This window comes from Gavia stellata, chromosome 1 (genome assembly GCF_030936135.1).
Source record: "Gavia stellata isolate bGavSte3 chromosome 1, bGavSte3.hap2, whole genome shotgun sequence".
Classification (NCBI taxonomy): Eukaryota; Metazoa; Chordata; class Aves; order Gaviiformes; family Gaviidae; genus Gavia; species Gavia stellata.
Window position 1 is genome coordinate 32,494,506 of NC_082594.1, and position 27,220 is coordinate 32,521,725.

Consider the following 27,220-nt stretch of genomic DNA (forward strand, 5'->3'; position numbering starts at 1 on the left):
ATGCCTAATGGACGCAAGCTGTCAGGGTCTGGCAGTAACCAGTCCCAACCAAAAATATTTCCCCCTGGGACTGGTTCATCAGATTCCATCTCTGCTCTCACAGTGGAAAATGTGGAAAGGCTGGAAAAGGAGTACATAACTTCTAAAGAAGCCTTCAATAAGCAGAGGATACAAGATTATATTAATCAGACTAATCTTTCTCACTTCAGCGAAGAGACAACTAGAAAAACCAGCACAGAGCTTGTCTGGGATGCAGAGCCTGAAGGAGCCTCCTCGTCCTTTCCTGCAAAGTGGAGTGAAAATAGCAAAGTGTGCTGGAAGACCTCTGAAGGAATTTCAAGGAAAGATAAGCTATTAACAGGTATTTTTCAGCAATCTGTTAGAGGGAAGGAGAGAGAATAAGGCAGCTGCCCTTGATCTTTTCTACGTTTCTGTTTGCGTATGGTAAATATGAGTGCCATGCATGGGCACCTAAAATGGTGACGGATTTTGAGAAGCAACATGTACCTGCCCTTCCCTGCCTGCCAGTGTGGGCTACAGCTGTGTGGGCCGGTTTGGGCAAAGATATGGTTGAGTCCCCATCCCTGGAGGTATTTAAAAGACCTGTGGATGAGGCACTTGGGGACATGGTTTAGTGGTGGACTTGGCAGTGTTAGGTTAGCAGTTGGACTTGATGATCTTAAAGGTCTTTTCCAACCTAAACAATCCTATGATTCTATATTGAGCTGTGAGAGCACAGTAAGGAGCACCGGCACCCAGACCTAAATCCCAACCATGGAGTTTGTCAGAGAGCTCATGACAAATGCAAGGTGCTAGTCTAGGTGCCCCGGCTGGAAAAAATGGGATTTTACCAGTAATTTAAACAGAAGCAGAGTGAAGCCAGGACAGAGTGTAAACAGAAAACCCACACTTCCATTTTAGGCAGCACTTCTGAATTTCCGAGGTGTTTAGAGTCCAAACACTGATTAGTTTTGTCTGGAGCAGAGTTACTCTGTTGCATGTAAATGCCAGCAAATTAATATTAGGCAATTATCTCTCTTACTAGATATCTCAAGCTATGTTTACTTTATATATATATATATATGTATATATACACACATGCTGCTTTTAATAATATTTTACAGCTCATTAAGTAATCCAGCCTCTGTTCGGAGGCAGATTGCAGGGACAAAAATGTATTTAATCCATGGAAAGGAAAACCTTCTAAATTATGCAGGGGAAAAAAAAACCTTTTTTAAGGATGGCAAGAACTTGTCCCGTTTCAATTCTGGCTGCATGTGGTGGCACAGCCCATCTCCTCTGCTTGCAAGCCAGGGTGTGGCTTGTGGCTGTCTGCAGGGCAGGGTCACAGCTGTCCCCTGCGAGTGGGTGAGGAAGGGACAAGTAGCCCCATCAAAAGCCACTGGAAGGGGACCACATAGCAGCCGTGGGGAACAGCAACTGTTTCCCTACACAGGGAGAGTCTGGCTTTCTGCAAGAGACTGGATCCCAAGCTGGGGTCCAAGTGGGACAAGTTGGCCTTATCCTAAGTATAAAACAGGTTTTCAGAGAAAAGATCAGACTTCTTCAATATTTCTTCTTTGAACACGCTATGAGCATGCATTCCACCTGCTATAGGAGAGTCCCTAGCACAGCCTGCCTTGGCACAGCCAGAAAGGCACAGCCGGCACGAAAGAGACAGGCTAATCCTTGAAGTAAAGGGTTACCTATTTCCTAGAGAATTCATGCATTGGTCCTCCCTGGGGCTTGGCCAACAGAAGTGTTTTCTGCTCACTTTTGCATTTTTCTCAATGCAAATTTGCCGGCTCCCAAGAATAGGAAAATCGACTGTTTGCACACGTAAGGTTTATTTTGAAGAGCTTTCCACGTGGAAATCAAGTATGCTTAGCAGGCATACACGTGAGCTGCATCCTTGAGGCCAAATCTGCCCCTGCAAGAGGCTGAGGATCTGAAACAGCCACAAGTGACTGGAAGCAAATGCATGCAGAAACCTCTCTCAGTGCTATCCCAGGAAATTGCTTGTTGGATTTCCACATCAAAATTTAAAATTCAGATGAGATATGAAGTTTCTTTCAGCTGTTTCAGTAGAGGGCTAGTATTTAGACGCAAGTAGATTTACCGAGGAAAATCAAATATGGGAATACCTCATTAGGGACCTTAGAGTGAACAGTTAATATGTCTTCAAGAATTTGTACAATACAGTGATTTGTGGGGCTTCTTTGGCCTTTTTCAATCTCTTTTTATTGTTTTTTGTCTTTGGCTTATGTAATCTGAGCAGTAACCTTCATTTCAATGCTTTTTCTGGCTCCCTGTCACAACGGTGCATCTCTTTTTTCCATGTCTCTTACTCTTCTACATTTTCTTTTCCACTATCTCCTCTGCCATCCTACTGCCCTCCCCAAAATCCTCCATATCCATGCTCTTTCCCCAGATACCTGCGTGCCAATGGGTGCCTCTCTCCCACCACCTTCTGCAGATGCCTGCCCTAAATCTCTCCCTCTGTCCTCTCTGATTTTTTGAAGATAACACCACTTGGGATGTTGGCACTGAGGTAGGTTGCCTAAGCGCTGGTTTATCTGACAGAGCATTTGAGCTGAGCTGAGATGTACAATTAACCCGATAGATGATGGCTGCAACAAACCCCAGGTCTGCTGTGCTCTGCACGCAGAGGGAAATGTGTAGTCTGTGGCCACTGAATTAATGCAAACCTGGAGGAGAAAGGTGCTGCTCTGACAGCAAACCCCCCCAGGGCACTTCATCTGCCTGTACGAGGTGTTCCGGCCAAAATTCCCAGTTTCCTCCCCATTCTTGCAGCATCATGACCTTCCCACGGAAGCCCCTGTCTCCTTCACCCCGTTGCCCCATTGCAGCTGCACCGGCACGAGAAGGGAAGGTGAAACACCCGTGGGAATATGCCCTCCCAAAGATTCGATAAAATAAGGAGACCTAAGCTGCTTACAGATGAAACCTGAATAGAAAGGCAAAGTAAATTAGCTTGTAACTCTTGTCTCTTCCTCTGCAAAGCCTGCCCTCAGTCTCCAGCAACTTTTTTTACGGCTTATTTTTGGGAGCTTTTTCTTCACTCTCCCACAATTTATTAGACCTTTAAAACCGATGGGGAATAATGTCCCTCGTTACGGTGCAAGGTTTTATCTGAAATACAAAAGAATGAAATGGCAAGAAATCTCAAGGCAAGGAAAAAAACCTACTGTTCTACACAAAAAGGGGATCTTTTTTTTTTTTTTAAAGAAAGCTTTTTCTCTCCCTTCCAGCAACAGCGACAGATTCCCCGTCAGCTCAGCCCACTGGCTCTAAGCCGAAGGAATCCAAGTAAGGAGAGTAATTGGTAACATTTTTCTATATAATTCAGTCACGTTAGGCTGTGTTTATGCCGTACACGGGTGAGCAGCAGGAACACCTAACAACTGGAGATTTACTGTATGCTTGAGACTTTCACAGCCTGGCAGCCACTGCTGTGCCCCTGCTCTTAAGAAACTGGAAGTTATGTCTGTCTGAGGGGTTGTCTTTGGGCCCCTCAGTATTTGCTGTATTAAAAGGGATGCTGCCAGCCTCTGCAGAGTTCTTTTTTAAATTTTTTTTTTTTGTTAGACAGAAAAATCCCGTGCAGCATCTCTTGAAGCGGCTGTGATGTGTGATTTTTATTTTGCAGGCTGCTTTTTCAGCTGGGGAGGAAAGGGAGGTCTGATTCTCCAGCCACGGTAAATCAGCTTAATACCACCCTTCACACCACCGATGCTGCTGCAGCAATGTGGATTTACATCGGCCGGGGATGTAGCTCACTCCTTTTGGCTGTCCGATATAAACGTTAGACATATCTAATCTTCCTTGCAGACAGAGAGAAGGGGAAAGAAGAGAAATTTAATAGAGACACTTGTTCAAGAGACAAAGACCAAATTCTTCTGCAGTGTACTTTAAATGGCACTCAGTTCATTGATAACATTCCTTATATGAATATCTAAAGGATGTTTTGGCTTTTTTCCTTAAGGATGTTACCACATGCACTTGGCACCAAGGGAAATGGATATAAGCAGCTGTTTAAGGGAAGGCTATTGTATCGCTACCTCAACATGCAGCAAGGTGGTTTTTTCATTATAGGGTTATAAATTCACAACTTGCAGCCTGAAAGAGTGCAGGCTCTATTTCTTCCCCAAATTATGAAAATGTTATGGTCTGAGGTAAAACCTCTGTTGTGTTATCAAGGGAAATTGATCTTACGGTTTCCAGGCTAACAGAAAGTCACTACACAAATGCAAGAAAAATGAGATTTCCAACTCCTCTGAGAGGTTTGTGCCTTCCCGCGAGGTGCGGAGGTGCTGCTGGGGGAGCTGGAGGGGACCCAGCAGCCCAGCTCCTCGCGGGGCTGGCCTGAGCTGTCCTTAAGGGACTGGCCGTGATTTGGGGTGCGTGCAGCCAGCTGCCCACCTACCGCTGGGGCTGTACCGGGACACCTCACAGGCAGGCAGGTTGCTCGGTCTGAGCACATGTCTTGCCCTCGAGCAAACACCGGCTTGACCCATGGAGCAGCCTGAGTCGCCTGACAACCCCCTGGTCCCGGGAACGTGGGCTCCGTGACATTTGAGTTCAATACCTGTCCCAGTTAACCTGCACGTGGCCCTTTACCGGGCTCTGCTCCTCACGGCGGAGATGATGGCGTTTTGCTACCTCAGCAGACCTGGGAGAGCAAACACGCGATGAAGGCACCAGAGCGTTGCTGCTCCCCCTATTCCTCAAAAGTTTTCATCCATGGATGCGTTAATTTGTGTGCGTTGTGCCCAGAATCCTTTACAATTTGTAGGTAACAACTAAAAAAGCAGTGATGTGTAAAGGCCTTGCTAAATTACTAATGCAGATAAATAAATAAAAAATCAAAAGCCCTTCACTCCTTCCCTTGAATCAGATCAAGTCAGGCCCCAACCACAGTTTGTTCAGCATCTTTTTTTTTTTTTTCTTTTTTTTTTCATTTGTCAAGGCCACAGATATCTTTAAATTAGTATATCACAGGGGCAATCAAAAAATTCTTCCTGCGTTACACAGATAGAAGCAGCTGGACACCTTGATAGCTCCATGTTATAGGCTCAGAATGATTTCATACCCTTCCAGACAACTTCAGGTGAAAGGAGAGAGTGGAAGGGGGTATGGAAAGCCCCAGTTGCTGCTGGACGTGCTGTGGTAAAGGAGGGGTGCCTCAGCAAAGCCCCAGCCCGCGTGGGGTGCAAAGCGATGCCCTATCACCCAGCAGAGCGGGGGTCACCTAATGCCATTTGCAGAACTGGGTAAGCTGAGATGAGCAGGAGAGGAATTTTAGGACTGATACAACCTTGTTTCGTCTAGTGAACTAGAGGCAAGGAAAGCAGTAAGTCCACAGAGGACTTTGCGCACAGCTGCTACAAATACTCCTTGCCCTTTTTGGGGTGCTGGCAGTTACCCCTCTCCGCTCTGCCGCCCTTAGCTTTGCAAGTGTGTCTCTCCCTTCCGCATGCTGCAGAGACCTAACTTTTACATCTTCTGAGGCAGGAGTCATTTAAGATGACCGGTGCTCCCGGCCCAAAATAACGTCACCAAGAACCATTGGAAACTGCTGGGAAAGCTTGCCTGCTCCGAAACCCCACAGCCCTCTTCCCCGCTGGCCATGAACTGCCTACGAGCATCCCAACCAGCGTCACCTCTTTGCAGACAGCGTGTAGACAGCTATCCTGACTCCTGCCGTAGCAGAAGGCACGACATGGAGGATGAGAAGACCCAGATGGAGTGGAGGTATTCAGATGAGTCCCTGGCTGCCTGGGAGGATGGTAAGTTCATTTAAAGCAGCCCTATCCAACATCCCAAGTACTCAGAATTGTAGTTTTCTTTTTAAAAGTGTTTTTTTGGCATCAGTTTACTAAAAAAAAAAATACAATGTAGGCTTTGTTCGGCAGAAGTTTTGATTCGGTTGGAGCACTCTGACAAGGATAAATGCCTCTCGTTACCAATATCCTGAGTTCTGTTCCTCTCATATTAAGTAAGGTACCCTCCTGGTAAGCCAGGTCAACGCTGAGCGCCTCACCTGATAGCCCAGCAGCTGATAAGCATCGTCCAGAGTGCTCTGAGCCCATATGACCCCAGCCCACTCTGTGAAAGAGCAGGGATGAGCTGAATTTGCAGTGAGCTGCCCCTTGAAGTTGGACTTGCTCTCCATCACCACCCTAAGCCATGACGCTGGAGCTGAGGGATGACACCTGCTGAGGAGGGAGCATACCCAGAGGTGCTCAGCATCTCCAGCCCACACTGTCAGCGTGGGTTGTCTCAGTCAACAGAGATGGTAGTCACCCAGAATGGAGCAATAGTCTAGTTTTCAGCTTCTTGATTTTAATAGGCCTCCTCGGGCTGATGGGTCCCTCTCTTTTTGCCTGAAAAGAGGGAGTGAAGTGAACTTCACTTCAAGTTCACGAGTGTTTCGATGGTGCTGTCATCGCAGTCTACCAGCAATGTCCAAATGCCATTCCCCCCCTCCCTGCCTCCTGCAGTTCTGAGGTTGTCCCTCCTTGTCGCCACCAGCAAGATGGGCCTCTGCAACCATCCAAGGTCACTTTTAAAGGCTGGCATCTCCTTTTACGCCAATGCAACTCCTCCATCTCCAGCCATCCAGGTTCAGAAGGACATTTGAGGGCCTTCTGAACCATTCACAAATGTGATTCAAATGAATCACATATTGATTTTGAGGGACACATTATACACCTAAATATTTTAGGGGATCCTGGCCTAAGGGTTTCGCTGTGAGAGAAGCACAATGTTGTCCACGAGGGTTTATGAAATGCTTAGCTAGCAAAACAAAAAGCATTAACTACTTGGCTACAGCTTTCTGCCAAAAGATAGGCAGGTCATGCTTCAATGCAGATGTCTCGGGAAAAAAATGTGCAGTGCATTAGAGAGCTGTGACTCACAGAATAATTATCCTCGTTTCTCATAGTTTATTAATAATTTAAACCCAATCTTGGTGTTATTGATCTATCATTGAATCGGAGATTTATTTCAGATCTGTAGTCACTGAAGCAGTAAATTTAATCCCCCTTCCCCTCCCACCCTTCCATCCACTAAACTCACTTTATAACTAAAACATGATGTTTAGGCTGTTTCAGTAATAGGAGAGGAGAAGAAGAGCTCAGAGGCTGTGGGTGGCGGGAGCAGCCTTAAGCCCACAGAAGATCAAGGTGAGCGGCATTAAGATTCTGGTTTTAAGACACCTTTCTTGACCAAACCATCACTCTGCACATGGTCTCAGGGATGCCAAAAGGACCAAATGCTACTTGCTGGCATGTGTGTCACAACCAGATCCTAACCCAGTTTTGCCTGTTTTCATCTGAGTTTGCTTGCCCATTCCCACAGCTAACCATCAGTTTTGCACGCATCCCAGATGTGGATCCCAGTCCTACTCTTTGTCCTCTAGAAACACAGATACGAGCTCACCGAGGTAAAAATGCCTGCAACACATAGGCTGTTGCAAGGCATACGAGCTCTTGGGCCTGATCCTAATCTTAAACTGGCAAAAAGCTGAAGCAGCTGCCTGGGTGTCCCAGGAGTACCATGAGTGTAAAATCAATTCAAGTGCATGGAGGATCAAGCCTAGAAAACTATAATGTGAAGACTCCTACAGCAGTGCTCACTTGGCTGTACCATGTGTCTGGTGCATTCACTAATACAAGCAGCAAGACCTGGCCTTTTAAAGGAAGCCAGGAATAGAGAACAGCATGCTTTACGGCTGTAAAGTGCCCAGAAGAGTGATTTTTGTAAGCAAATGAAATACATTTTTATTCGACCAATTGTAGTGTACAGTTGGGGTGGAAAATGTGTTCTTGGCTGTACCAGCTCTTTCTCAGGTCTGAAAGAAAGCAGCAAATGTGCCCAAATGCTCCTCTGTTCTTTTCCATCTATATTAGCGGATACAATTAAAGATATTACCATCCCCTGCCAGCCCATCCTCGCTGCTGTCCTTAGACCCTGCAGCTGGAACCACAGCAAGTGGGGGCTTTTGGCCGCAGTCAGGGCTCCTGCAGCTATGGAAATGTGTGACAGGGCCAAGCTGTCACAGCCTTTCTCTAAAAAGCAAACAAGACCCAGTGTAACCAGGCGGAGAGGATGTGTTGGTAGGTAAAGCGCTGCGTGCACCCACAAGTGTGTGCTCTTAGCGCATCTGATGTTTCTCGCCCAAGTGGAAGATATCCCTAGAGATGAACAGCAGGAAAACATAGCACAACAAACTCAGTGTAGTCTATAACTATGTTTTCCAGAGGTATCATTCTTAATTAAATAGTCATGAAGCTGGGTTTTCCTTGGTTTGGTTTTGGGGGTTTTTTTTGTGTTCAGTGCCAGCAGTAACACATTGGGGTGCAGGTGCTGGGTGTTGTGGGGCTGTTGGGAGGCGAGCGAAGCCAGGGAAATCCACGTCTGGAAATGCTGCTGGGTGGCTGGGTCCCTGTGACACTGGGTCCCTCCTGTCCTGATGGGACTGTTGTCATCGGTGGGTCACAGCTCCTGCAAAGCCCAGGCTTGCTGGCATTAAACCTGTCTCTTCTGCAAGGCCTGAGAAACTTGTTTGGTGAGATTTCACCCAAAGGGGTGAAGTACTAGAAATTGGGGCTTTCCTGCAGTTACAAAGCAGTGACCTCCCTTCCTCCCCCTCCTCGGTGAAATAGGTGGAGTGAGCGATCACGGGCACAGGTACCCATCACCAGTGCAAATGTGTTTTGAGTACTCACCTGTGATGGGAGCAGACTCGGTGCTTCTCTGAATACATAACCCTTTCTCCCACAGTTTAGTCCTGCACCAGGCAATGAGGAGGGTATTTTCAGTACCGAGCAGCCGAGTAGAGAAACTGAGCATCAATTCAGGGTGCAGTTCACCCAGGATATATTATTTAACGTGTTTATGTCTCACTGCAGCCTGGCGAGGTGAGGAAATGCCTTTTCCTGCCCTTTTAGGAGTGGGAACTAGAGAGCAGTGTCCCTGTCTCATCCCCCTGAGCTAGGTGCCTACTCCTCCGAATTGCTTGCTGGAGGTGCCTGTTCCTTCCTGTTGACAATATGAGGCTCCTAATTCGGGCAGTTCACTTACGGGGATGACCTTGGGCCTTGGTTCAGCTCGCACAGGTCTCCTGACTCACAAGACACCCTTCTCAAAAGACCCAGGTAAGGCATTTGCAGAGGCAGGTCGTGCTCAGCTGGCCCACCGCCCCCCTCCACCCAGGCTGGCTGCAGCAGGCGTGCATGGTCCCCACCCCACCTGGCACCTCTCGGAGGCTGCAATGGTGCTGAAGCAGTTTCGGCGCCGTGTCCTCACGCTGGGGGAAATTCTGCTCCTCCCTCCAGCCGTGGAGGTGCTCTCCAGGGACACCGAGGTGTACCCCAAGGCTAGAGAGAACAAGGGGCCAGCCGAAACCAAGGAAGAGGCAGCAGCCGAGGATGGAGAGGAGAATAACCGAGCAGGACTGTGTGAGCAAGGTACAGTGTGATATTTGGAATAATCACAGCCTCTGTGAGATAAATCTGAGTTTTCTGGGTGCCCGTCTGCCATCATTTGAAAATCCCAGGCTAAACTGAAAGACATTTTGTTCATAAGAATGACTGAAGCATTTGAAGTCCTCCTTTTGCCACTGTGGATCAGAGATTAGCACTGTTTGGTGGCCATGGAGGACAAGTCATCCTGTCTAGTCATCCAGGGCCATAATAAAAATGAGGAGGAAAATGTGAATGGGAACATTTTTGTCAGAATACCAGAGTTAGCCTCTAGGAAAGGGCCAAGTGGATGCCTGGGAGTACCAGCCTTAAACCGAAGGGTTGCAGCCCTCTTCCTCCCATGGTCTTCCTCCTCAATTTCAATGGGTTTCAGTCATGCTACATCTCAGCTGGGTGGGACATGGGGTTTCAGAGACCACAGGAGGCAAGAAAAATGTGTGGTTCAGTGAAAAAACAGTTGGGAAAGAGGATGAAAGAAGGAAAACCGGGAATCTGTGAAAGAGGGCAAGAAATATGAGATTAGAGAAGGAAAAAATATCAATAGCTGTGGGGATATGAATGAAAAACTAAGGAGGACAGACCCCAGGGAGGAGAGGAAAACAAGAATAGGGATTAGGAGAGAGGCAGAGCAGGGAGGGACAGTGGAAAAACAGAGAGTGAGACATTGAAAGGGGAGGTGAGTATAAATTAGAAGCAGAACTTAGAGGAGAAGAAATGTAGCAAAACTGCAGAATGAAAGCTGCAAAGCAAAGAGCGGCTGATTCCGGAGAGTAGGGGAGATAGGCTCAGCAAGACAACGCTCCTGGTTGTCCATGGAAAGTTTGGTGACAAAATAGTGCAGAGAAGGTAACTCCTCTTTTCTTCTTCTGTCTGGATGTCTGCAGTCCTCAGAGGAATCAGGCTGTGAAAGAAAGACCTTCCTTTCTTGGGATAAAAAGGGAAAGGGCAGAAAGAAGAGATTCTTTCTTTCCTTTTCTTTCCTTTTTCTCCCTTTTTTTTTCTTTTTTTAGCTTTTTATTTTCACAACAAGCTTTGACCCATGTTTGTTAGGTAGAGAGTGGTTGCCCGGAGCAGGGGACATCCTCCATGGTGAGGTCTGCTCCAGCATTTTCCAGAACAGATACCAGGCAAAAGGAGTGGCACAACTGCAGAGTCTCTGCCTGTGCTACCTCCCTTTGCCCACCCCAACCCTTTCGGTCTCCCATCACTGGGGTGCAGCAGCTTGAAGTCTGCAGGAGGAGAATTCCTGGAAACCCTGCTCTATGCCTTCCCCTGCCCTGCTGCTCATCCCTCCATTCCTACTTTTGCTTGTCAGGCATTTGTATAAATAGGATTAACATCTGCAGTTACACTTAGCTAGGTTGCAAATTACACAGGCTATCAAGCCTTGTGCTTCAGGGCATACACTGATTACCATCGGAGGGGCAAAAATGAGTTTTTCCAATAACAGAATATTGCATGATTGACTGGGGACATTACAGGGCAGAGTGGATTAGCCTTTGCCATCAGTATCAGTTATATGTCATTACCACATCAAAGCACCAGACGTGGGTGAGCTGCTTTCATTCAGGCAGCGTTGGAGGTGGTTGGGTCCGGAGGAGTAGGGCTTGTTGTTAAAACCGGCACTGATTTCTGAAGCTGCTTATAAAATATGCCTCCAGCAAGCTGTGCTCTCTGCTTCTGCTTACCTACCTCCTGGGCTGCATGCCTTCAGCTGATCGGAGGAGCCTGCCCTCCTCTCCGTTGTCTCTTGGTGTTTCCCGACTCTGGTGGGATCAAGAGGTATCAGAGGATCTGGGACCCACTGTAACAGGAGGCTGGAAGGTACCTGACAAAAAGGTCTGCTGACCCCATCTTTACGGGGCTTCCAGGCGCTTGTGAGAGGGGCTGAGGTCCCCATTAGCTCTCCATTATGTATGAACAGCTTTGCCCACCCTCAACTTTCAGGCCATCTCATTTCCTTCATCTTGGCAGCAAATGATTGTCTCATTTGAATGGAAGAGCTAGAATTGACAGAAAATCTAAAATAAGAAATATAATTAGCAGAAAAACTTTTAATTCCCCTTTCTAAGCCACTTCTAAATGTGTTAGTGTTTATTTATTGAACTTGGCTTGACATTTAGACAGTTCCTTTTAATGCTAATAGGGTTGATTACCAAGTTGAATCCTACTGCTTTGAGGAAATGGCTGCTCAGTATTCAGAGCTGCCAAGTTCCCCCTGCACAGAAATACCCGCCTTTCTTCCCAAGAAATATGTATTATTCAGTGCAAATATATTAAAATAAGGCCATCGCAGGACTGAGGGGCCTCCGCCAGTGATGCCACTGGCAGCCCATGCACAAGGTGTGTGGCCATGGGGTGACAGGGCTCTGCCTTTCTGTGGCTAAAAAAATCCCTCCAGTTCCGGTGGGATGGGGTCAGCCCACATGCGGGGAACTGGGTTGGGGTTTGCCCTGGCTCATCGGCTTGGCTGCAGTGCCGGGGGGCACACTGAGGGCAGCCAAACCCCCAACTGGTGTTGTGTGGGGAGCCCCAAGGAGGAGGAGGAGTGGGTGAGAGGGGCAGCCGCAACAGGAGAGGAAGGGGAAGGGGAAGGGGAAGGGGAAGGGGAAGGGGAAGAGGAAGAGGAAGAGGAAGAGGAAGAGGAAGAGGAAGAGGAAGAGGAAGAGGAAGAGGAAGAGGAAGAGGAAGAGGAAGAGGAAGAGGAAGAGGAAGAGGAAGAGGAAGCCACCTGGTTTCCCCAGCTTGCAGCCAAGAGCTGGGGTTTCCTTCCTTTGCTCACTCGCAGTTCACACCCTACATTCAAGACTCTTGTCTTCCTCCCTATCCTACAGAGCCAAACACAGCAAGGACTCCTTCCTAATGGAAATCCAGGGGCAAGAAATGTGGGTAGGGATTTTTTTTTCCCATAACAGTCACTATCAGATTATTTGCTTCAGTGTGTGTAATGGAGCTTTTTGTGCTCCCTCTCCTGCATATCAATCGACCGGACAGATGTCAGATTGTCCTCCTGTTTCAACGTATCTCATCATTACTCCTTCGGAGCTGCTGCAAAATAGCACAGGTGTCAATAAGAATAGAATTTGGCCTTACGTTTACTTTAAATTAGGCTTTATAGGTGAAAATGGTAGGTTTTCAGAAAACAAGCCTCACTTCCACATAACTGAGCATCCAATGTCAACACGAGGCTCCTTGGCGATGCAGCAGCCTCCAGAAATAGGGCAGGCTCCTAAACACTGAGAGTGACAAGCCAGCCTGTCTTAACAAGCTTTGCCAATGGCTAGCGAAGCGCAAGGAGATTACCCTGATCTGGGGAACAGAGATACTCGAGTTCAGGAATTTCCCCCGGGATGTGATTACCTTGTAATAGCCACTATCCCTCATTCTCATTTCTAGCTGGAAAGAATGTGCAAAGCAAGGCTCCTAGTTTGTATCCATCAGCTGGTAAACAGCCAAGGCATAGATTTTAAGGCAACCTTGGACAAGTGCACAGGGACACAAATGTCCCTGTCATTAAGTTGGTGAATTTTCAGACAGAAGAGGCACTTACATACTGTGTCAGCAGAGCGTCAAAGTGTTTGTTTTTAATTTACTGGGGGAAAACTTGAGTGAATCACTCAGATTTGGACCGACCATTCCAGCTACTGCTGCACATTTTCTTTTTTTCTCTCTCCCATCATTTGTAACCATGCCTCATAAGAAGAAGAGCTGCTCTCTTTCAATGATGCCTTTGAATGGTAAAAAACAAGATGATCCAGGTCAGACTGGGGGAAGGTGAGCTGACTGCCATAAAACATCCTTGTTCTGAGACACAGCCACTGCCCAGTCACATTTCCACTGCACGGTGAGATGCACATTAGAGGTCTGCATGGAGCATGAAGTGCATCCCTTGGTTGTCCTTGGTGCATTTCAGAACGACTTGGCCTCCAGCTGAGCACCTGCAGAGAAGACTTGTACGTGCAGGACAAGTGGACTGGACAGGCTTCCTCAGGTCCCAGACACGGGGATGGGAGGAGATGGTGTGAGCCAGGTTTCTGCAGGGTGTGCCTTTTGCTTTATATCATCAGGGATAGCCAGCACTCAGGTGGCTTGGTGCTTTCCCTCGATCACTAAGGGCTTCAGGGCTCCCACCGACAGCCACAGAGGTCACTGCTTTGTTTTCCGCAGTGGGGATATCCCATGAGAAGGGGTCCATGCTCTGAAGTGGCTGGCCTACAGAGGGTTTTGCTTTGGGAGCTAAAGGAAAAGGGGATGCATCTGCCTGCGGGCCTTGGTGGAAGGTGTTTTAAGCTGAAAATCACGCCTGATGTGTTGGCTGGAAAGCCACCGAGCAGCTCTATCTCTGTGATGCAGGGGGCTGCGTTGGAAGCAGCGGCAGGCAGCAGCACCAGACACCTCAGGCTACATTTAAGCTGCTTTGCCTTAGTGGGAGACATGGCCTGGTGTGAAATGCAGGACATAAGGATGACTGCAAAGGGTCAGCCCCAAAGTGCGCCTGGCCCAGCATCCTGCCCTGGACGAGAGCCAGCAGATGCTCAGGAAGCAATACAAAAATAGAGCAAACATTTTTTATACTTCCCAGAATACTCTCCATTCCCCTAGTGGTCTGTGATTCGGGAACCTCCTGAACTGTAGACACCGTTTCTGCATTTAATAGCCCTTGATGGATTCTTCTTACCTCCATTAGTTTACACCCTATTGAACCAACGCAAAATTTAAACATCCACTGTACCCGATGGCAAGGAGCGCCACAGCTAAAAATCTCTTTTGTTTATTTTGAACTTGTCACTTGATAGTTATCTTTGATGATCACTCTCTTCCTTTGAAGAGCACTGAATAATATGAACAGCTGTTCCCCAGTCACGCCATTCTTCCCATCACAGAACTCAGTCATATTTCTTCTTCAGTCACTGTTTCTTCCAAGATTAAAAGTCTTAACCTATTCAGTCATTCCCTGAATGGAGGCCCTTTTATGCCTTTGATCATCTTCAATTGCCTTCCTCTGTACCTTTTCTATTTCTTCTGTATCGTATTTGAGATTGGTGAATCAGGACTGCACAATAGTATTCAAGAGATGGGCACCCATGGATTTATACAGCAGCATAATGATTTCCTCTGTTTTGCTCTCTCCTCCTTTCCTAATAATTCCTAGCTTTCTGTTTGCTTTTTTGATTGCTACTGAGTGTTGAGCTGACATTTGCATCTATTATAACCTGAAGATTTCACTCCCAAGTGGAAATAGCCAGCTCAGAGCCCATTATTTCGTATGTAAAGCTAGGATTGTCTTTTCCCATGCGCATCACTTTACATTTATCTACATCAGATTTCATCTGTGATTTTATTACCCTTTTATTCAGTGCCACGAGGGTCTTTCTGCAACTCTTCACAGTCAGCCCTTTTCCTCAGCCACCCTGAATATCATCAGCAAACTTCTCTCCCCGCTTACTGCTATTTTGAGATTATTTATGAGTATTTCAAAAGCATGGGACAATGTTTAGGCTAATTTAGTGCTTTTCCTCTCAAACTTGAAGTGCCAGGTCCCAAGGAGAGGGAGGAAATGCAGTTTCCCAAGCTCTTGGGATGCCACTGGAGATCAGTTGGGGTTTCTGGGAATGGACAGCACTGTGCCTAACCAGCACGTCTACCTCCCTCCTTGCACAAATACATGTGGGGGTGATGCCGCTTGCTGGGACATATGTGTCTGCCCCCTCTACCAGACTGTATGGGACGAGCAGGAGAGAGATAGGGTTATGGTGGCCCTTTCTTCTGCTGAAGCTGGGCCCTGGCACAAAGAGGGGTGCGGAAGTCCTGGGGCCCCAGGAGAGGAGGCAGAGGGGAAGCAATGGATGGCAAAGCCTTTCTCTGAGAAAACCTCTGCACACAAAGTTGTGAGATGCCACTTTGAATGAATAAGAGCTAACCAGCAACTCTTCCTTGCACAAAGCTGTATGTGAGCCTGTTGAGCTTGCCCACGGGAGTCCAAGGCTGGAATCAGGTGAGGAGCCATTGCCCACTGGAGGAGAGTGTGAGGACTGTGATTGACCTCCACCCGGGCGAGGTGAGACCCAGCCGCCGGTTAGCGAGAGGAACCAGGAATTACCACGACAAGCACTTTTTCGGTGGCATTATTTTCCTGGGGAGCAGCACCTTGCAGCAGTGCCTGGGGAGGGTCGGTGCCAGGGGGCAACAACGAGGGGCACTTCTTTCTGCTTGGGGCATCCTTGTTTAGGGTAAGAGGCTGGAGAGTTGCCGCTACTATTTATAGGCCAAAGGGGTCAGGCTGAGCATCACTCTGGCACTGGAGGTGAGGGTGAAATTAATTCACAGGAGAAAGTGAACAGCTTCAGTGGAGGGTTCCTCATCCCTGTCCAGTGGTACACCTCAGAGCCGCAGGGTCACACCAAGCATGTTTCCCTCTCCTCCCCGACCCCGGTAATTTCTTGTTGCAGCCTTTAGAGCCAGGCAGTGCAGGATTTGCCAGCTCTTTGGCGAGACACCTTTCGGAAAAGGCACGCAGCTTCCAGAAAAATGCTCTGTGAAGGCGGTTTGGTGCTCCTGCAGCTGCGAAGGGAGAAAGGAAGATAGATAGTGTCTCTTCTCTGATAGTGGAGCAAAAATTGTTCCAAAGGGCAGAGTCTCTCCTCTTTAAGAGACTTAAGCTTGACCATCAGAAAACCAGGACCCGTTTGATGAGAAAAGAAAAGAGCAGGCGTCAGTGACTCGGGCACAAAGTGTCTCTTGAGCTGTGGGAAGACCCATGTCTCCTGGCAAAAAACATGTGCATGCGCGTGAAGAAACAGCACTGGTTTCACAGATCCACAAAGCAAAATAGAAATTCGAGAGAAAATCAGTGGCAGACCTACTGATACTGCAGCCATCAACCCCCTCCTGGTCTGAGTGAGAAAGGCGCTCAGCCACCTTAAACACGAAGGCAGAAGTCTCTGTTTTCATCCCAGCCTTTTGGCTGATGGTGTGCCGCTGCCCACTCTGGGGACTGAAGCTGGGGACTGGCAAGTGCTGGGGGCTCCTCTGGCGCAGCTGAGGGGTTCAGCTGTGCCTTTACCCCTCTCTTGTTTAAGGGTAAGGTTTGGGGCTGGAATGGCTGGAATGGTTCACCACTGCTGGTGAACCACACCAGCTTGGCGCACACATCTGCGCAGCCCTGGGGCAGTGATAGAGGGTATTGAAATCAGTCCCTTCAGTTGCTGTTACAAATTTCCCATTTCATTCTGGTCGGAGCTGGAGAGTCTTTGCCTTCCTCTTTCAATAGGAGGTTTTTGGAAGGAACGAGTAACAAACAATAACTCTTCTCACCACCAGCCAGGTAGACGTGGGTCATAGACAGAGCACAACTTGTATATAAGCAGCAGTGACTGGACCAGCATAAACCTGCAATGCACACAAATAAAACCAGACTACGCTGCAAAAAAGTGCAGGTGCCATTTATCAGTCCTGGTGGCACCAGAGTTTGTGCTGTTGGCCAGCCCACCCAGCCCAGGACCACTGCTGGCTGATGGAAAAGGAAAACCCACCCAGAAAGCAACCTGGGGCAAGATGGGGTGGCTTTAGGTGGCATGACTGCTAACAGTAGAAGGCATCAGGATGGCTACTATAAATACTATAGAGAGGAAAAAGGCCTTTAAAGCTAAACCAGACTTAAGCCACTTTTCAGCAATTACCAGGAAGGAGGAGACCTAATCTTGAACGTTTCCATCAAAAATGCTTTGCAAGCACAGGGTTTTTTTTTCCTTTCCAAAATGCAAACATTCTGATTTCCCTTGAAGTTTCTCCGTATCAAGACGGCCTTAAAAACTGAGTGTGTCTTGTTTTTCACTGTAGTTTCTCAGGGTTTTGTTCTTAAGGAAGAGACAGGAGCTGCTTTTTAAAACTTGTTTTAAAAGTTTTAAATTTTAAGCCTTTTAAAAAGGCTTAAAGCCTTTTTGCTCCTTTTTTTTTTTCCTTTTTCGGTGCTTCACAAAATGTTAAGAGAAGGCCAAATTAAAACGTTGTTCACATTTCCATGTGAACATCAACTATGAAGGAAGCGTAAACATGCCAACTGCATTTATTTGGGAGCTCAGAAAATTAAATGTAACCTGAGTTTACTGACATTATATATATAGGTACTGAAAGGACGTCTGGTGTTACACTAAATGCAGTGGCTTTGGTTGCTTTTATGGGAACAGCCTAGACTTAAGCCCAATTTACTTTTTAAAAAATCAATGAAGCTGATGCTGATTTCCTTTGTCCTCTGAGGAGACCACCTGGACCAAAGAGTCCGCAAAGTGTACCTTTTGCAGCGCCCCTGAAAAGCCAGTCCCAACAGCGGCAGATCAGCCCCAGGAAAATGTGAGGCTACCCGAACTGTGTGAGCATGCCTGTAATACTTGCTTCTTCCTGGCATGCCCCGTGGCAGCGGCAGAGAGGAAGGGGAGAGGGATATGGGTAGAGGAGCTGGAGGGTGAGGAGGTCCCCGGTGTGCCCAGGCGCCCCATGCCAGCCCCACCGCTCCTGACAGGCGCTGCACCCCACAGCTCTTCTGCTGCAGGAGATATAAGGAAGTGTTTGATGCTGTCATCCAAGAGCAGATGAGTGAAGATGAAGTGGAGGAAGAGCTGGACATCGCTCCCCGTGCCAACCCTTCCCAAGCTAGGCTGAGGAGCAGCATCAAGGAGAAACTGCTGCAGCAGTAAGGGACCAAGGGAGACTGGGCTAAGGCCCTGGTGGGACGAGAGAAGCCCCATCATCAGGTCCGTTCACTCTGATCCCAGGAAGTTTCACTGGTGGGAATCTGCTTGTGGCATTGTGGCACTGCTGTCCACGTGCACCAACAAGCATTGAGGCATCCTCATGTCAGTCCTACGATGGTACCACTGGCAGGAAAGATCTATCACCTGCCCTGGGCAGGATGTGCTGAGCAGGCAAGAGCACTGAATGGGGCCATTAATGTTGGACCAGGACAGTTCAGTGCTGCTGAGGCAATGCTTGCCTGAGGGTCCTCACACAGCTCATCTTCACTGTAGGGCCCTTAGAAAAGCATTGGTGGGCTTGATGAGGAGCAGCTAGAGCTGAGGACTCAGCAGTCATCAGCTGATCCATCTCTGCAGTATTTGGATTGAAGGTTTGACACTCACATATTAGGAAGCTCCCTAGAAAAAGGGGTGGGACCAGATGCTTTCCCAGATGGCAAAAGGTTTTCCCAAGCTGAACGCTGGGTTCCCTCACAAGAGACCCTGAAGGCATCTGACCCCATTTGGGGACTCCCTCCCATTGCACAGCCCCTGCACACCTTCCTACCCCAGCTGCTTTGATCCCCACACCCGGCAGCCTTGGTGGACGTCGATGTGACTTCCCAACCTCCTCCCAGGCTGCCAAGCAGTACACAGAGCGTCTAGCTGCTGTTTCACTCCCTGGGAATGCGTTGTTCCCAGGGCGTACCATGGGTGGCCGTGGCTGGGGCACGCTGGCTTTGCCAAGGTGGGCAGGGACCTGGCTGCATCACTTGAGGTATCCATCCTTCATTGATGTTTCCCCTTTTCTCCTGCTGTTTTGGTCCTCTGGGGTCTGACTTGTAAATGCCATCATACCTTCATGGGAGCAACAGCCCACACCGAAATTTTCCTCGGGTGCAGAGGGGCAGGATGAAGTTCAAGTGCCACTCAGGTCTCCAGGTAGGACCTGGTTTGAGCCTTTTGGGTAGGGTCTGTCTTCTGGCTCTGCAGTGGCCAGCAGCGTACGTGGCGTGCAGCGCTTGGTCCCAACAGCCACGCAAGCTGAGTTTTGCCCTCAGAGACCAGAGTGACAGTCAGGGGCACAACATGCAGGTGGAGCGAGGCAGGGCGTCCAGCCACACGTGTGATGAGATGTGTGGGCAGGACGTCCTGAGGGTTGGGACTCACCCCACTTCGGCAAGCCCATACCCATGCCTTCCACCTCACCTGCAGCTCCCCTTGACTGAAGGGCAGGGAAACAGGTGTTTCTACTGCATGATTCATCAGGCTTGTAATGAGATGGATCTCCCATTTCTCTTCTTTGGCTATAAAAGCTGTCTATGGTGACAATCTCATATGCAGACATCTGCATTGCTTCAGGTGAATCCTGGTTTAACATCCCAGGATACTTTTTTTTTTCCTTAGATTATATGGGTAGTGTCATTAGCCAACAGCTTGATCTTATTTTTAACTTCCCTGGTTTTTTTTTTACCTTAGGTTGAATGAAGGAGGCTTTGAGAGCTACAGGGAAATATTTCAGCAGTATCTGAGATTTGTTGCCTGTAAGTACCTTTGCTAATGAGTTGCTGTCATTGCTGGGCTTGACCTGGAGCCAGAAGCATGTGGTAGCTTCAGTGCACCCAGAGAAGAAGCAAAGACTGCAGCCCTTTGTGTAGTAAAAGGTGCCATAATCCTAATTATGAGTGACCAGGGACCTCCATAGTTTCCCAAAACACAGGTCTGCATAATTCCCTGCCTACAAGGCCTGTCATCTCCAGGTCACATATCCTCTGGCTGAGAGAAGTAGGAGATGGAATGAAAGAGACTTGCTAGTTCATGTCTAGTCCATCCTTTGCTATAAGTAATTCTCAGCTGCTCATGGGCTGGACATTTCATTTTTTTAAGCAAGGAGATCCGTTATATCTCTTAGGAAAGCCTTCCTGCAGCATCACAGAGCCTACCCCATCCTAGTTAGGTTAGATTTTCCCTTCCCACTTATTTCTTCTCAAAAAAAGCAAAAGACACAAAAACTCCTCAGTCCCTCCCTCCGTCCCCCCTCCTTTCTAAATAATGCATGACACAAGGCTTGGAGAAACAAAGCTGCATCACCATTTCCTCAACAACAACCTAAAATTTTTTCAGGGACCAGAATCTCATTCAGACTCTCAAAACAAAATGAATACACCATCAGACCAAAGACTGGCCCTTTCAAAAAGCACCAACCAATGTCAGCACCTCCGAAAGACCTATTGGAGCTGGACAGGGATTTTGTTGTGGAGCACTTAAAGGTGGGTATAACCTGCTGGATCTTTTCTTGTTGCTTTTCAGGCGGGGATTGTAGAGAGCTGGATCGTGTTAGATCTGCTCATACCCCGTGAGAGTCCAGTCAAACACATTTAGATATCTCCTATGAGATACGCAGAAGATTCTGATTCAGCAAAACGTTGAAATGGTCATCAGTGGGTGCTCTAGGTTGATCGGACACACCAGCTTGTGGCTGTTCGAAGATGGACTTAATCAGGTGTTCACGGCTGAGGTGGAAAGCTGAGTCTGGGGTTTTACTGGGATGGTAACTGTGTGTAACGGTTTCTACTTATGGAGCATCCTATGCAGCTTGAAGGCTGAACACCACCAGTTGGTGATCCCCACCCGTACTAAAGCCTCAGACCCTGCTCTACTCACTTCCATACCATTCATCTCTCTCAACCTCCAAACCAGGCTGCCCTATCCAAACTGCCTAGTGGGGACAGACCCAGGCTTCTCAGCTAGGAATCACTTGGGGAACTGCTCCTGGTCCCAGGCCAAGCCTCAGTCCAACAATTTAACAGCACAGGCAAAAGCTTTGCAGGGTCCAGGCAGCCTTGAATTCATTAGTAGGGATGTCACCACTGTGTCCAGCAAGGAATGGGGTGGGGGGCTCATGTGGCAGCTCTCCCTGGGAAACCAGGCTGGATGTAACCAAAAGAAAGACAATTAAAGGTCAGGGAGCTGATTTTTGTGAGAATGGCAAAAGTACCTTGCATGGTCTCTGTCCCCACCTAAGGAAAGGGATCCCTGAGATATTCCAGCACAAGCTCATGCGGCTCATAAATCACAGAGGCCCGACCCAAAAAAGGTCATGGAGGGCTGCACAAAACCTGGCAGTGGCTCAGCAGTGCCTCAGCAGCAGCATGGGAGCTGCCCAAGGGTCCTGGCACCTCGGGAAAAGGCCACCAGGGTGTCCCCTCCAACCCAGCTGCCATGAGAAGCAGCACCTCGGAGCCCATAATCCCAGCCCCAGTGATCCCAGGAGGGCAAGCAGAGATTGGGGGCCTGCACCATCAACCAGGGGCTGGATGGGACCCCCTGCCAGATCAGCCCCCCGCACCATGGCTCTTCTCTTCCCTCCCCTGCCTCTCTTCTCCCTTCCCAAACTAGAAAGCATTGCAGTTTCTGCAGGCGTGCAAGAAAATTACTTGTGATTTATCACACAATCAGTGATTTTGTTGGCTTTTTTATTTTCGACATAGAAGCGTATATACTGCTCTCCCCTCCTGAAATACAGGGGTAGCAAATCCTCCTGCCTGGGACCATCTGTCTTTTTAGCCTCATAAAAAGCCTGAAAAATGAAAGCAGGAACAAAATCTTTGGTTTGTTGCTTTTTTCTTCCCCTTCATCCCTTATAACCAGGAAGTAATTCTTAGCTATTCTGCAGAGCCAAAATGTGCATCTTCAGGTTATAAATTAGTGCCACAGTTATGGCTGGAGTCAGCCACTTCATGTGTATGAAATGCCTCCACCTGGGAACTGCTGCGGATGAGTCCCTCAGGTCCCTGCGACAGGCAAAACCTGAGCACGGCCCCTTTCTGCATGTGAGAATTAGCTGCTGCTTTTAACGATGATGTTAAAAGGGAACAGCGAGGTCTCCCCAATTCCCCCCCTCTCCAAGTTGCTCTCTGTTCTTCCCAGAGAAGCAGGCAGTAATGCTGCTTATTCCTATTAGAAAGCATTAAACCCAGCTCCCTTGTAATGCTGGGAGCTAAGCCCTTAGCAAAGAAATGTTTCTATTTCGCTTGTCAGTACGTTGCAGGATAAATTGCTTGTGTGTCTGATGGAAAGAGGGTTCTTGGCAAATTATATCATCAGAGAGCAGCTAATAACATAAGAGCTGAGGTTTGTACATGAAATGTGAAAACACAGAAGTGAAAGATGAGTTTTTCTCAGTTATTTAAAAGGCTTTAATTAAAAAGTAAGCAAACAAACAAACAAAACAAGGCTAGGTGGAAAGCGCAGAGTGTGACGGTCTGGCTTGCCAATGCTCTGGCGTTCGTACTGGTGCAGGGAAAGGAAGGCCTGGTGCAGAGCATCCTTGTACCCCAAGTCTGGGCAGGCATCCCTGCCATGCTCCTCCCAGCCCCCCGCCTGCCTCTCACCTCCTCGGTTTTCCTCGTGCAGCACTGCTGTTCTTCTGAGCCCATAAGATGTCGTTATCCTGATGGACAGATGTTTTTTCTCCTGTTCCCAGATGGAAGTGGTCAGGTTTAGTATCCAGCAGCAAAGGCACTTGGGTCAGGGGCAGCCACGGGAATGCCCTGCCTCAAGGTGGGTCACCATGACCCCCCTCCCGTGGGGTAACCCACCTCAGCCTCCTGGGCCAGCTACACAGCTTGTGCTGCTCTTGCAAGGAAATGTGGTCTACAGAGCTGTTGCTTCAGGGTTGGCTGTCTGAAGGGTGGTGGAGGCTTGGGTTATTACAGAATCACAGAATCACTACAGTTGGAAAAGACCTGTAAGATCATCAAGTCCAACCTGGGGGGAAAAAAAAAAAAAAAAAAAAAAAAGCAGCCAACCACCACACAACAACAACAAGCCACAACACACCAAAAACCAACCCACCCAACACCACAGAGCACCATGTCCATCAAGCTACATGCCACAATGCCACATCCACACGCTCCTTGAATACCGCCAGGGAGGGTGGCTCTACCACCTCCCTGGGCAGCCTATTCCAATGTTTCACTATTCCCCCAGACACTGTCCCATGATGGTTTTCTTTCAAAGCATGCTTTCTGTGGGCTTGCTATGGGCTCGTCTTTCCTTAACTGTTTCTCAGCTACCTGTCAGGCAACGTGGCCATTCTCATCACATTCACCAAGGAAGCCGTGTTCACCTATTGCATCCTGGAGGACAGCAGGTACCCGGGGATCAGGGCTACCTTCGGGAGTTGCAGCCACGGGGTCTGTTTCCACCCTGATGACCATCTCTGGTAAGTGCAAGCCAGAGGTGATGCTGAGTCCCAGCTCAGCACCAACCCCCCTGGTGGCACCCCAGGGCTTTAGGGCATGCTGAAAGCATCTTCATTTTTTGTTCCAGTTTTATTTTTTCCTACATCAAAGTCCATGAAAAGGAAGGAGGGCTGTGCTTCAGCCCACCAGAGAGGTGGCTTCTGCTGTTGTGCACCAAGGTGCAAGGTGCAGGCACTGTGCACGGCATGAGGGCACTTGGGGATCACCCTATCTCAATTGCCATTGACACCTGTCTGGAGACCCTAGTGTGAGGATTGATCTTGGCCAAGGTTGGCCACACTGCCATGGAGGTGGCTTGGCCTCATTACAGCACAAGAATGAGGGCACATCTTCTTTACCAGCTTCTTGTGGAGTCCCAGGTGGCCAGGGTGGAAAAGCATGGGCTTATTATCCACACGCAAGGGAAGCCTCAGTAGCCGGAGTCAGTCACCTTGAGGTCAACATTGCTTCTGGTTTGTTTCTCATATCCAGTGAGTGTTCGTCACTAAAGAATGACTTAGGTGACCAATTTCTTGCAGTCTAATTTGTAATATGAGGTGACCGATGGTGTTAGTAAAAAATGCTGGCATTTGAGCCATCAAATACTAATTTTTGACACCCCACCCCCAGTCTCCAAAGTTTCCCTTCAGGAACTGGGGGAATCACTAAATCCTGTCTCAATTTTACAATTCCTCCCTGTGTTGAGACTAATTAATGGACATCTTAAATGTCTAACTGGCTATTACAAATCATTTTAAATAGCTTTTGCAATAACACTTCCATCAGACTCCTGCAGTCCTACTGTTCGCCTGCAGACACACCAGTCTTTCATCCATCATGCAGCAGCCAGGTTTTTACAGCCCGACACCGAGGCGATCCCTAGCAGCATTAAACCATCGCTGACCCCACCATGGGACTCTCCTGGCCCCACTGGGCCACACGCTCCCCGTCGGCAATAGCCACACGCCGGCTTGCCACTGAGCTGGGGCAGGCTGCTATGACCCTCCCAGCCTCTCCCAGCAGCCGTAAATTAAGGGCAATGCTAAGTAACTACTCTGATATTTATAAAAAGAATATGATCACTTTGATGAGAGGAAAACAGAAAACTGACAGCCTGTGGCTAGGTCGTCTGTCCCACATATGGACTGGTTCAGGCTTGTCTGCAGCTGGTGCTGTAGCACATCACACATGCAATGTTAGATATTTTTTTTCCTGGGTTTTTTTAGCTGCTTTTTCTGAATTGCAGCACAAGGTAATGCTGGGGAAGGCTGAGCCACTTTTGCAGCCCGGTGAGAATCAACTTCCTCACACTTAGGCAGGAAAAACTCAATGTAACACACACCGTGAATGATAAAGACTCTCCGCGTGCTATGGCTGGGGGCATGCTCCGGCGCCCAGAGCCGCCTACCCAGGCTGCCATGGGATGAGGAGTATCGATTCACATCTGTATGCCGTAAATATGGGCTGTTTTCCTCCACATGCTGCATTTTTCTGTCCTTTGTAGTTTGGCAAGGCCATTTCCCACTCCCAGCCACACACACAACCACACAGTCATGCACAGAGGACCTGTTTTTAGCATAAAGGTTGCCAGAGCAAAAGAAATTACCACGTCCAGGGACTTTCAGAAGATGCAGATGTGCAATAGGAAGAGGGGGACGCACACACACACAGAACCCATGCTCCGCCCAGGGATTTTCTTTGCCCTTCGGGGTCTCATTGCTCTCTCAGGGGCCAGCCAATTTCTCTGGCGTGCTTTTACTGTAGGACAAAAACTATTGCAAAAACCCAGTCCCTGACCTGATCCCTCAGGTCCCAGTAGTGACTCTTGGACAGCAAAAATAGAAGTTTGGTCCAACTGCAGACAAAAGATGGCATTTGGGACTGGGAAGTTGCTGGTTCTGGATTCATCCAGCTTTACAATTGTCCCCAGGGCCACCCTGGACCGCACTGGGATCTGCTTGGACCAGGCAGGGGCCAGCCAGAAGCACTGGAAGTGGCATGACTTCAGCGACCACACTTGCAGCCCTCCTTTCCAGTCCATCACCATGAAACTGAATGGCCACGTCACCATTAAAATCCTGGCTCAGGATCAAATTATTTATCGTTCGCCAGCCGCAGCAATTGCATCCGTTTCAACGTGGGGTCCTGGCTCAAGGTGAGCACTTGCTGTGGTAGCCCTGCCTGGCCAGCTCCTGCCTACCAGCTGCTTGGAGAGCAGCAGCAGCAGCAGGGAAACCTCCTGGTGGAGAAAAGCTTGGGGCTGCTGGATGGGACTGGGCATAAATTTTCAGGTGGAAAAATTACCGTTTCATTCAAAAGCAAATTTCCTGCCTGTGTGAATCTTGATGAAATTCCCTTTCAGGAAAGCATTTAGATAAGATTGAAATGCTGTTGCTGAAGGGTAAGAACAGCACATCTCACAAATTCATTTTGAAACACTATTTCTTTTCAGAACATTTATATTAAATGTCAATACAAACACAAAGCTCCTGATTTTACCTTAACAGCATTTCACTTAACATGAAACAAGCATCTGGGGAGCGTGCCAAAATCCTTTGGTATTTGTTGTATATGGGTTTCCCACCTCTGACCCTTCCCTGGAGGTGGAAATGCTGTTTTGGCCGGGGCTCAGCCCTGCTCAGTGCCAGTGTGACTGTCCCAGCCTACTGTGCAAACACGACTGGTCAGCTCTGAAAAGCAGGTACACGTCACCAGGAGCTCATGCTTGGTTGGGGGCTGTGTCTTCAGGGAGAAGGATTCAAGTTGTCTTCCCTGGTGCAGGCACAAACCAAATGTTGACAGCTCTCATAGAAATAGTCTATACATGGCCACAGATGTATTGCTAATGGAAACAGACATCTGGGATAGCTCTTCAGAAAGGTGGCAACAACCCAAGGTCAGTATGCGGAACCATAAAGCACTGGCACCTGCTCTTCCATCCCCAGAATTCAGACTTCTTCTCAGAACCTATTGCTACTTTAGGTAAGGGAGTCATCTTCCTTGCCCCGCTACTTCTGGGCAGCCCACTCCCACCAAAAGAGACGAGACCCATGAGTTTATCTCCTCACTCCCCTTGTACGTCCGCTGGAAGAGCATCACCTCCAAAGGGGAGCCGTAGGGTTCATGTGCTCCATGGGCACGGAGGGCAAGGCCACCCGGGACACACTGCACAGGTAAGCATGAAAGGCTTTCCCACTCAGCCTGCCTTCCGGGGGTTCAGCATTAACACTCTTCATTTCGCACGGGCTCTCTCTGCAGTTGAAAGACCCAGAGACAAGTCACCTACTCAAGTGGCTAGAAAGCGAAGAGGAGCTCTTCCTTTAGTCTAAAAAGATTCAGCTCAGGAGCCTGCTGTCCAAAATACAGACAATGTTGCAATACTTTTGGCAACCCCTCTCTCAGTGATATCACTCCTTGTGTTTCATCATCTGTCTGCATGAAATACTGAAATGAAGATATTAAGACTCAGAGCAAGCAGTCACATCAGCATTCAGATCAACTTTTCCTTCATCAAGGTGATAACAGTCACTTTGTGATGAAAACAAAGCTCCTTTTTTCAAGCTCACAAAGCCTATCTTCCTGTACATCAAGTCCTTGTAACACCAAGCTCGTCTCATTTGAAAGCACTTGATGGATCGTCATATGCTCAGCGGGGTTATACACCAAATGTGCACTACTTTGAAGGAGATGGCTTCCTTCCTACAGCTGAACTGGACTTGGGGAACTTGCTGTGCCA

The 27,220-nt window shown here is 48.3% G+C and overlaps 1 protein-coding gene across 1 annotated transcript; it reads left to right on the forward strand.

Annotated features, from left to right (window-relative positions):
• ERICH6B (glutamate rich 6B) lies at positions 1–26,889 on the forward strand. The gene is given in 16 exon segments (XM_059826322.1): positions 1–361; positions 3,273–3,330; positions 5,695–5,809; positions 7,127–7,208; positions 9,363–9,494; positions 15,454–15,543; positions 15,959–16,053; positions 17,769–17,858; positions 18,044–18,198; positions 19,718–19,782; positions 20,363–20,508; positions 22,655–22,743; positions 23,313–23,465; positions 25,415–25,578; positions 25,581–25,639; positions 26,743–26,889. Coding segments are annotated over 16 exon segments (2,001 nt in total).
• The last annotated feature ends 331 nt before the right edge of the window (positions 26,890–27,220 follow it).